The 12,076-nt window shown below is 44.5% G+C and overlaps 1 protein-coding gene across 2 annotated transcripts in view; it reads right to left on the bottom strand.

Annotated features, from left to right (window-relative positions):
• Nucleotides 1–12,076, bottom strand: part of LOC143299378 (gelsolin-like protein 2) — a 39,587-nt gene that overhangs the window by 10,574 nt on the left and 16,937 nt on the right. Inside the window, exons 3-7 of one of the 2 annotated variants that reach the window (XM_076612543.1) lie at nt 11,949–12,029; nt 10,604–10,752; nt 5,319–5,390; nt 4,892–5,019; nt 2,489–2,597 (exon numbers count right to left, since the gene is read on the bottom strand). In XM_076612543.1, coding sequence (XP_076468658.1) covers nt 2,489–2,597; nt 4,892–5,019; nt 5,319–5,390; nt 10,604–10,752; nt 11,949–12,029 — 539 coding nt within the window. Of the gene's footprint in view, nt 1–2,488; nt 2,598–4,891; nt 5,020–5,318; nt 5,391–10,603; nt 10,753–11,948; nt 12,046–12,076 lie in introns of those variants that run through there. The other variant, XM_076612542.1, reaches the window with a different exon arrangement.

Genomic DNA, 12,076 nt, shown 5'->3' with positions numbered 1-12,076 from the left:
CAGCCATCTTGGATCTGTTGCATGCGCTTCTTACTTTTCCTTGAAATTCGAGCAACGCCAAAGGCCATCGATATAGACAAAAGCAGCAAACATGTGCTGTCCTCCATTTCTTCAATTGATAACCTCCATTGGTACAACAAAATTGAGCTCAATGAAGTGCCATCGTATGCACACACAAAAAAAAGAGCAAAATTTTTTTTTTTAAAAAGAAGCCTGCTGTTTCACACGTTCTGCTTCTCTCGACTGCCTTTGTTGCTCAAAATTTTGGACAGCCAGTCAACTTCAAGAGCACAGATCATGTGATGAGCCTCTGTAAGTCACGTAAGCACAGAACTCTCCAGCAGTCTATTGAGTCCTTGGAGGGACTTTGCAGTTGAGTGCACCAAGGTGGAGAGGTAGGTATACCCTGAACCAAAACCTCAAAACTGGGGGAAGAGATGCTGTCGGTCGCAGTGGAAGACAAGCAGGCATTGCAGAAAGCACTACAGAAGCTCCGACGCACCAGATACCGCATACAGATAGTATGATCTTCACAGAGACTGTGCCAATCCTGCATTGGTCTGCACTGTCACAAGCGACGCTGCTCTCGCTAAGCAGCCAGCCATTATGACGTACAGTTTTCAATTTCGGTTATGGTTTCTCAAGTTCAGTTCCGTTCAGTTTCTCAAGGCGGTGTCACAGCCTTGGGAAAAATCCATAAATGCTACACCACATCTGCTAAGCAGACGCCTGACCAGCAGCGTAACCCTACATGCTTAGTTTGGCCTTGAGGGAAAAAATAGGGAAAAGGATACATCAACAAATCAATCAATAAATAAATCAGAATAAATAAATCTAAAAACACAAATTAATAAGTAAGCAAACAGATAAAGAAATAAAATGAAATGCAGAAGAAAGTAGGTGTCACAGCATTCAGATGAATCCATAAATATATATATGCATACACTACACCACATCTACTAGGCAGATGCCTGACAACGGCGTAACTCAACGCACTTGTCAGTCCTCGAGTGCATGCATGTATAGTTGTGTGCCTACCAGAGTGGAATTTCTTTTACACCATTCTGCCAGAGGACAACACTTTTGTTGCCATGGGTTCTTTTTCAGCACGCCAAGTGCATGCTGCACATGGGACCTCAGTTTTATCGTCCCATCCGAATGACCAGATGCTCATCTTGATTTTCTTGTCAAACTTTGGGGAAGGGGTGAGAGTGGTACTTGAACCCAGACCCTCACAGACACTGTATTGGCAGATAAGCGTCTTAACCGTTCTGCCACCCTGCTTCTGTGACATACTGACAAGATGTATCATCATCCATGGTCAGCCTTAATAATAATAATAATAATAATAATGGATACTTATATAGCACACTATCCAGAAATCTGCTCTAGGTGCTTTACAAAAACGCTTTTGTTAACATAAAACATCATATCTATGTTACATACACACACCAAAATGTGACTACACACACACACACACACACACACACACACATGCACACACACACACACACGCTGCATACATACATTTTAACATACATGTGTATCTAACAGCTACCCTAACACATACGCACACATAGGCAGGCACAAACTTACATAAACACACGCACACACACACACAATACACATTCATATACATGCATGTAGTTATGTACACATACATATGTATACACACATAGTCAAGCACAGCTAACGCAAAGGAAGTGGGCCTGCCACAATTGAATTTATTGCTGAGGGAAAATGTGAGTTTTGACTAAAGGATGCCTCAACATTATTCTACATCTTTTTTTTCCCTACCTGGGATAAACAATGACTAACTTTAGCATCCATGCATTCACTGGCATAATAGTGTGTCACACCTCCAGATATCCACACCTTTATCTGTGAGTATATATCTTTCAGTATATAATTCATACTGAAACTGCCCATGCTGCATTTACAAGCACACACAAACGTACACACACACACGCAGGCACACACTGTGCAAATATATACACTTACATACATGTGCACATGTCTTTCTAGGCACAGACTGGATAGATTGTTTTGATCCTAAGCAACAGTGTACGCAGTTGAGACACACACACACACACACACACCTCATGAACCTGCACATACCAGTTGTATTCTAACACACACACGTGCGCATGTGCACGTGCACAAACACACATACACTGTGCACTGAAACTGATTTCGTACACTTACACTACGTACATAGAAACACTCAAGAGCAGATACTGTGTGAAAGATGCATATAACACACTCCTCAATACGCAAGCGTGTGGAGACACTGCTAAATGAACAAGCAAGCATACAATCACAAAATAATATTTTACGTTTACAAAGACAAATTTCGTATTATTGTCGTATTAACAAGTCCTATGAACAGAAAGCCTTTCATTAACAAATAAAATACGCCAATGCAAGGAAAAGCAACTAAAATATTGAACTGTCAAGTGAAAAAAATAAATTCTGAATTTGAACTTGCCTCTTTGACCTTTACGCCGTGTCTGTCGCCATGGAAATGAAGCAGACGAGGAGTGTATTTCTCTGGTTCAACAGTTCTAAAGCCGCTGTCAGTACCCCCCTCCAACAATCTGCCAACAAAACATTACCATCACAAAATCTGTATCATAAGTGAGAGGACAACAAACCGATCTCTCATATGCATTATGAACGTTCTATTTTCTGCACTGGAGACTGCACTGAATTTACCCGAAAGGTTGAATTATCTCCCTTAGACCACTTGTAAAATACCTCTAAGCTATTGGGGACCCACGCTGTGGGTAATAATCTGGACCGTTTGTTAATCTTCCCGCCTGATCAGGCATGGAAATATCTGCTACATTTTTTTGCATATCAACGTAATGTGACAGGACAACAAATTGACCTCTCATATGCTGGAAAATTTGGTTGTTTTTTTTTTTTAAGTAGATGGTAAAGACGCACGTCTGCCACTAAGAGTCCGTGAGGGTCTGGGTTCGAATCCCACTCTCACCTTTTCTCCCAAATTTGATACCCAATTTATATTAACTATGTACTTATTTGTATTCGTTACTGGATTAAATTAACAAGAATGAATGATTGCAGGTTGCCACGGAAAGCTTATGCAATGTTAACTGACTTTGATGCAAAAGGTAAAAGAAATTGGGTTTCAAAAGTTCGTTGTAAGTTGTATCAGTTTGGTTTCGGTTTTGTATGGGAAAATCAAGGTGTGCAAGATGTCAGATTATTTTTGTGTGACCTTCAAGATAGACTGATTGCGTGCAGATGGCAAGAGTGGAATTTTCATGTGAATAATAGTGGTAGGTTTTACGTATATAGGACATTTTGTACTGGTCATGACATTAAGATGTACCTGCGTATGAACTTAGACAGACACTTAAAATTTATTATGACAAGATTTCGTTTTGGTATTTCAGAAATTTCTCAGCATTATTATCGTTACAGGAAACATTCTGCAGTTGATTTAATGTGTCCGTTGTGCAAAAGTGGAAATGAAGACGAGTTGCATTTTGTTTTATGTTGTCCTGCTTTAACCAGTTTGAGAGTTCGATATATCCCACCTGCTTTTTATAGATATCCCAGTCAATTTCATTTAAGTCTACTTCTAGCATCTGAAAAAGAAAGCGTCATAAGGAATTTGTCAATATACTTGTACAAGGCATTGCATTTCAGATCTGTTGCAACTTCATGATTTTCCTCAGTGACTGTGCTTGTGTATGTATTGTACCCCTTCATGAGGGGCAATGGCCTTGATATGAATAAAACATCCGTATCCGTATCCCAAATTTGACTGGAAAATCAAACCGAGCATCTTGTCATTCAGTTGAGAGGATAAACCGAGGTCCCAAGTGCAGCACGCAGTTAACGCACACTGAAAAAGAACCTGTGGCAACGAGAGTGTTGTCCTCTGGCAAAATTCTGAAGAAGAAATCCACTGGGACAGGTACACAGATATATATTTAATTTCACATACTTAACTGTGACCCACTGGTGCAGACTCTGGCAGGGGTCTGGATTCCTGTCCTGTCCAAACTACTAGACCTCTATAGTATGCGGATTTTCGAAAATATAATTATGCATGCATTACATTACATGTGTGTGCACGCACAAGAGAGTGCACATACCCACATGCACACACACAGTACCAGTTTTAGTTTCTCAAGGAGGAATCACTGCGTTCACACAAATAAATATGTACGCTACACCACATCTGCTTGGCAGATGCCTGACCAGCAGCATAACCCAACACGCTAGTCAGGCCTTGAATGCTAGCACATATATTTGTGTACCAATCAGAATGGATTTCTTCCTCAAAATTGTGTCAAGAGGACAACGCTTACACTGCCATGGGTTCCTTCCCTGTTCTCCAAGTGCATGCTGCACACAGGACCTCGGTTTATCGTCTCATCCAGATGACATGAAACTTAAGCTTGATTTTTTTCAGTCAAACTTGGGGAGAAAGGGCGGGACAGGGATTTGAACCCAGACCCTCACATAGACAGAAACTCAGGTGATGGTTTTGAAGTAGGAACGGACACAGACAGACACTTACATGATGGTTTTGAAGTAGGAACGGACACAGACAGACACTTACATGATGGTTTTGAAGTAGGAACGGACACAGACAGACACTCACGTGATGGTTTTGAAGTAGGAGCAGACACAGACAGACACTCACGTGATGGTTTTGAAGTGGGAGCAGACACAGACAGACACTCACGTGATGGTTTAGTAGGAGCAGACACAGACAGACACTCATGTGATGGTTTTGAAGTAGGAGCAGACACAGACAGACACTTACATGATGGTTTTGAAGTAGGAATGGACACAGACAGACACTTACATGATGGTTTTGAAGTAGGAGCAGACACAGACAGACACTCACGTGATGGTTTTGAAGTAGGAGCGGAAGAGGTCAGACTCGTGGTTCTGCACCTCCCTGTGCTGCACAGGTACATCGTCCAGGTACGTGTCAAGCTCCACTGTCTTGTAGGCCGCTGTCCCATACTCATCCTGCACAACAGCATGCTGACTGTGACGACCATGGGAAGGAGAGAGAGGAGGACACTGATTGTGCTGACAACATCAATAATGATGATGATGATGACGTCAATTATGATCAAGCTGATGCTGATAATGACATCAATAATAATGATGATGATGATGATGACGTCAATAATGATGATGCTGATGCTGATAATGACGTCAATGATGATGATGATGATGAAAATGATGATGACATCAACAACACATGCCTGCATATGCACACATACTCACTCACACACACACACACAGAGAACAGTGATACTTACTTGTGTGCTGTACTTGCCAATCCAGAAATGAACATCGTAGAGAAACTTGTCAGAATCCCCGTCCTTGTAAGTCTGTGACAGAAAGAGCACACATTCTCAGTTTCAGTTTCTCAAGGAGGTGTCACTGCGTTTGGTCCATATAAGATACATCACAACTGTTAGATGGATGCCTGACCAGCAGCACAACCCAACATGCTTTTGTCAGGCCTTGAGTGCATGCATGTATGTTTGTGTACCTATCAGCGGGGATTTCTTCAACAGAGTTTTACCATAGGACAACTCTTGCAGCCATGGGTTCTTTTTTGCTGCACCAAGCGCATGCTGTACGGGACCTCAGTTTATCTTTACATCTGACTGATGAGACACTCAGTCTGATTTTTTTTCAAACTTGGGAGACAGGGTGAGAGTGGGAATCGAACCCAGACCCCCAGATGAGCGTCGTCACCATTCTGCCAACTTCCTCCTTCACACTCTCAACCACACAGTGCCACAAACAGTGGTATCTGCTGCGTACTTCCTCCTTCACACTCTCAACCTCACTGTGCCACAGACAGTGGTATTTGTGTTTCTTTTTTGTGTGTGGGCAACATTAAAGAAAATAAGAACAGTTTAGTCCTCCTTTTCACAGGTTTTAAACCAACCAACAAACCAACAAACAGAGGAGTGAAAGAAAAAAACTTGCATCAACACAAGAAATGTAGGATAACTGTAACTGAAATACATTTTTCTAATCCTTTGATGGCTGGGTGAGACGATAAACCAAAGTCCCACGTGCAGCACATGCTTAGCGCATGAAAAAAAGAACCTACAACAACAGAAGTGTTGTTATCCGTGGCAAAATTCTGTAGAAAAATCCGCTTTGATAATGAAACAAATACGTCTGCAGGCAGAAAGTAAAAAGATGTGGGGTACTGAACAGCTGGGGTGCACTGTTCCTTGGGGAATGCAGGCCCTATTTCACTGAGAGAAATCATGTGTGACAAAAGGTAATACAATACAGTGCAATGTAATACAATACAATGCAATGTAACACAATACAACACAATGCAACACAACACAATGCAATTCAATACAATGCAATGCAATACAGTACAATGCAATCCAACACAACGCAATACAACACAACAATGTTTAGGATTGTTGACAATCAAATACTGGCCTTACCACCTGGAAAGTTCTTGACACCTGCAAGCATGACCAGCAGAAGATCCAAGCCTACATCTTATAAAGACCATGATATAGACAATATAGTAGAAAGAAGACCTTTCAACAACAGCAAGCGCTATGTCATTCCATTCTGCAGGACACACCAGCTAAAAAATACCTCATTCTTTGTGAAAACAATAATTGTAGCGGAATGGAATCAGCTTGTGGAAGAAGTTGTGAGCGCAGGGACGACCGCAGCATTCAAGGAAGCCATCGAAAAATCCCTGCCAGCTACTGTTTCCCATCAATAGTAGGAGTAGAAGTAGTAGTGTTTTTGGGGGTGTTTTTTTCTTTCTTTCTTTTTTTTTCTTTCTTTTTTTTTCATGCGTTCTCCCAAGTTCTGTTGCGACGGTGGCCATATTGGCCTCTGTGACGTACATATCCTGATCCCGATCCTGAACGTAACACTGAACACAATACAATGGGAAATTTGTACTGTGCTGTTCAGTCATACTCATGGGAACATTAGTGTAACTCTGGTAAGAGGCTTCATGTTATCTGCCACGCAAATAAACTGTAATACTAGTCGTATCCGAGCTAATACAGACGTAAATGAAGACAAAGGACTTCGGCGACTTTCATTTAGATCTATTCAGTTGAGACGGTAAACAACGGACGAATCCGAAACGAGGCTGGACGGAAATAACCCCGCAACAATAACTGAGGGCAGCATGTGTCGTCTGCTACGAAAACACCGGCTGCCACTACAACCACCATGTACTTTCTTCCAATGTTGTTGTTCTTGTTGGTTGTTTTGTTTTGTTTGGGGTTGGTTTTTTTTGTCTTTCTTTCTCTCACATGGTTGGAACTGCCAAGAACTGACTCAACAGGTGATTGCTCACATGAACTGAGGTCATCACCGGCATAATTGAGCATCGTGAGGCAGATGCTGAACACTGGCCTCAGATTACAGCCACGCCAAAGAAGTGTCACCACTGGTGGCGGTCTCCACTCTGGGAGGGACGCTCACTCAGTCTGGCTCCGCGACTAAGCCATTATTGTCGTTAGCAGGGGGCCGCTTAGTAGGTGGTGTCCTAAGTACGTTGAACCAGAACAGACACCACTGAACACCACCGAAGTGACTCAGCAGCAGTGCAGGGTCTCCTCTGGTGTGTGGCCTCCCGGCGACCTAACATCGATGGTTCCCTGCGGACTGCCGACGGACGCTGGAACTGTGACGGACGAACCCGGGTGTAGCCGTGTATGGGGGAATCTAAATGAGCGGCGTGGGAGTAATGCCACTAGAACGGTGCAGGTGATGGGGGGGGGGGGGGGGGGGGGGAAGAAGAAGAAGAAAAAAAAAGAAGTGTCACCACGTCTGGGCTGATCCATACACACTGCACTCTATCTGTCAAGCTACGAAGCCAAAGTACACAATGAACAGATTGCTTCTTTTTTTTTTTTTTTTAATGGGGTGGGAACAGCCACTTGAACACAATACCTCAGCAATGTGCACTGTGCACACAGGTATGCAAGCAGGTTCACAGAATTGCACACATCAGTAGGGAGGCTGTGAGGGAGAAGCACACACGCACACGCAGGCACGCACACACACACATACACACCGTCACATGCACACACACACACATGTGCACGCGCACACACACACACACACACACACACACACACACACACACACACGCACACAAGTTCAATACTAGAACAATAAAAAAAAACCCACAAAAAAACACCAGACATTGTTCACAGTTGTCCAAAAGAGAAAAAAAAAGAAAACCACTGTCCATCGGTATGAAAACACACACAGAATTGTGAAAGAAAGGCTTGTGAACATGAGAGAGAGAGGGGGGGAGGGAGGTTGGAGGGTGGTGGGTGGGCGGCAGCAGGGGACAAGACCCTTCATCAGTAGGGAGGCAGAAAGGGAGATAATATCATGCACAGCGCCATTTCTCAAGTTAGTACTGTTGACGAGCATGCGAACAATCCAACCCAAGGTTTGATTAAAAAAATGGAGACAACTCTTCAACTCTTCAGTTTGGAAGGTCAGCCGTCATCACTGCCTATTGTTGACCTGTGTGGGCAGAGGCGTAAGATAGAACATAAAAAAGGTCTGTTTGGGACAACAAAAGGATAGAAGAGGGTCTAAAGCAGCCCCAGAACCCCAACCGCACACCCCTGAGTTCAGCTCCGTGGCAGCGTGTTGTGGAAGGAACCCCCCCCCCCCCTTTGCCCCCCCCCCCAAAAAAAAAACAACAACAAAAAAACAAAAACAAAAACAAAACAAAAACAAACCAACAAACAAATAGGACAGTGAACAGGTACAATACAACAGCGTAATTACCTCTTTCCTCATGACACACAATGCAAAGTTGGTGTGCTGATTATCAAGGCATTTTGTTTGTATTGTATTGTACTGAATTACGCTTTGTCACAACATATTTCAGGTTGCTCTCCCCTGGGAGAGCACACATCTCTAGTGCAGTACATGTCACCTTTTTTTTTTCTTCAGCCTGCAAGTGCGTTTGTTTTTACATTATCAAAGTAGATATCTCTGCAGAATTCTGCCTGGGACAATCTTTTTCTTGCCGTTGATTCTTTTACGTGCATTAATTAAGTGTATGCTACACACTTGACCACGGTTTATGGCCTCATCCGAATAACTAGTGTTCAGACCACTCAGGGTCTTGTGGAGGGGAAGAAAATACTGTATTGTATTGTATTTCTTTTTTTGTCACAACAGATTTCTCTGTGTGAAATTCGGGCTGCTCTCCCCTGGGAGAGCGCATCACTACACGACAGCACCACCACCCTTTTTTTTTCCTTTTTTTTTTGTCGTATTTTTTCCTGCATGCAGTTTTATTTGTTTTTTCCTATCTAAGTGGATTTTTCTACAGAATTTTACCAGGACTTAACAACCCTTTTGTTGCCGTGGGTTCTTTTATGTGCGTTAAGTGCATGCTGCACACGGAGACCTCGGTTTATCGTCTCATCCGAATGACAAGCATCTAGACCACCACTCAAGGTCTAGTGGAGGGGGAGAAAATTTCGGCGGCTGAGCCGTGATTCGAACCAGCGTGCTCAGATTCTCTCACTTCCTAAGCGACGCGTTAACTCTTGGCCATCACTACACTTCTGGCTAGTGTGGGATTCAATCCTGAGGTGGCTCAGATTCTCTCGCTTCCAAGGCAGACACGCTATTACTCGGTGGCCACCACGCTGCATTTCTGAGCAGATTCCTTTTCTGGCAGCATTCTCTGCATGCTGTCTGGTTTCTGAACAGGCTAACCAAGAGAAAGGAAGGAAATGTTAAGTCAGTGTCCCGGAGTTTATCCTTTCCTCGTGTGAGATATTGATCAGAGCCCACCCGGCTAACTGAATAAACATACACCCGGCTAGTCAGCCCGGGGTGTTGTCTGAGTAACACGGATAATGGAATCAGGATTACACGGCATCCTGCTGGCAGCGGCAATGCTACTGCCGCCCCACTTAGACACAGTGAAAAACATGCACCACGATGAAAAGTTTGTTGTTGTTTTTTTCAAAAAGGGAGAGGGGGAACAGGGAGGTTAGGGGGGGGGCTCCCCCCTGCCCCTCCCACCTCCCGCCCCCCCAAAGCATGTAGTATCATCCCACACAACACGGCACGACACGACACGGCACGACACGACACAACATGACACAACATGGCACGGCACGGCATGGCACGGAACAACATGACACAACACGGCATGACACAACACGGCATGGCACAGCACAACATGACACAACACGGCATGGCACAACATGACACAGCACGGCACGGCACGACATGACACAACACGGCACGGCACAACATGACACGGCACGGCAGGGCACGACATGACACAACACGGCACGGCACGACATGACACAACACGGCACGGCACATGACACAACACGGCACGGCACGACATGACACAACACGGCATGACATGACACAACACGGCACGGCACGACATGACACAACACGGCACGGCACATGACACAACACGGCACGGCACGACATGACACAACACGGCATGGCACGGCACGACATGACACAACACGGCATGGCACGGCATGGCACGACACAAAACGACACACATCCTACAGATGATACTGACGTTCAGGACGATGTAGGAGTCCCCGTTGTAGAACTTGCCGTAGTCCTTGACGGGCCACTCGGTGACCTTGAAGTTGACGATCCTCCACACCTGCAGCCCCACCTTCTTCCCCACCTTCCTCCACGCCGGTTCACTCTCCGCTGCCTCCTCTGTTCAGTGGATCATCAACACCGTCATCGTCATCACCAACATCATCATCACTCTCGCAAACATCAACACCAACGGTAAAATTACAAGGTTTTTTAAAATATATTTTTATATAAGTTATTTTTTGTTCTCTTAAGCTTGTGTCACACAAGTGGAGTGATGGCCTGGAGGTAACGCGTCCGCGTAGGAAGCGAGAGAATTTGAGCGCGCTGGTTCGAATCACGGCTCAGCCACCGATATTTTTTCCCCCTCCAAGAGACCTTGAGTGGTGGTCTGGACACGCTAGTCATTCGGATGAGACGATAAACCGAGATCCCGAGTGCAGCATGCAATTAGCGCACGTAAAAGAACCCACGGCAACAAAAGGGTTATCACAACAGATTTCTCTGTGTGAAATTCGGACTGCTCTCCCCAGGGACAGCGCATCGCTATATTACAGCGCCATCCAGTTTTTTGTATTTTTCCCTGCGCGCAGTTTTATTTGTTTTTCCTATCGAAGTCGATTTTTCTACAGAATTTTGCCCGGAACAACCCCTTTGCTGCCGTGGGTTCTTTTACGTGCGCTAAGAGCATGCTGCACACGGGACCTAAGTTTATCGTCTCATCCAAATGACTAGCGTCCAGTCCACCACTCAAGGTCTAGTGGAGGGGTAGAAAATATCGGCGGCTGAGCCGTGGTTCGAACCAGCGCGCTCAGATTCTCTCGCTTCCTATGCAGACGTGTTACCTCTTGGCCATCACTCATATTACTGACAATGTGATAACCACTGCTGTGGTCATAGTGATTCTTTATCACTGATAATTTGGTAACAACAACAACTTTGTAACAACAACAACAAATAAAAAGAAAAAAGAAGAGGAGGAAGAGAAGAATGATCTGGGGGAAGAGATGAGGGAAATGTGTGTGTGTGTGGATGGGTGTGCAGGCTGTGTGTGTGTGTGTGTGTGTGTGTGTGTGTGTGTGTGTGTGTGTGTGTGTGTGTGTGTGTGAGTGTAGTGTGAGTGTAAGTACGTGCATGTGTGTGACATGATCCTGTCGTGTGCATGCATGCATGCATGCATGCATGTGTGTGTGTGTGTGTGTGTGTGTGTGTGTGTGTGTGTGAGAGAGAGAGAGAGAGAGAGAGAGAGAGAGAGAGAGAGAAAACATTACTTGACCTGCCGGCAAGTATCATGCACTTTATGCACTTTTCCTTACTTTTCACTTGTCGTTCCAGGTCGGAGCCGAACAGTGCAAGGTTGGAGTCTTTCCAGTCGTACTGCTTTGCTTTACGAAGACCTGCGACACAAGGCATTGAAAAACAACTGGTCCGTCCGTCACTTTCT

The sequence above is a fragment of the Babylonia areolata genome, chromosome 25 (genome assembly GCF_041734735.1).
Source record: "Babylonia areolata isolate BAREFJ2019XMU chromosome 25, ASM4173473v1, whole genome shotgun sequence".
Classification (NCBI taxonomy): Eukaryota; Metazoa; Mollusca; class Gastropoda; order Neogastropoda; family Buccinidae; genus Babylonia; species Babylonia areolata.
The sequence above is the reverse complement of the archived record's forward strand: the minus strand, read 5'-3'. Positions and strand labels throughout refer to the sequence as shown.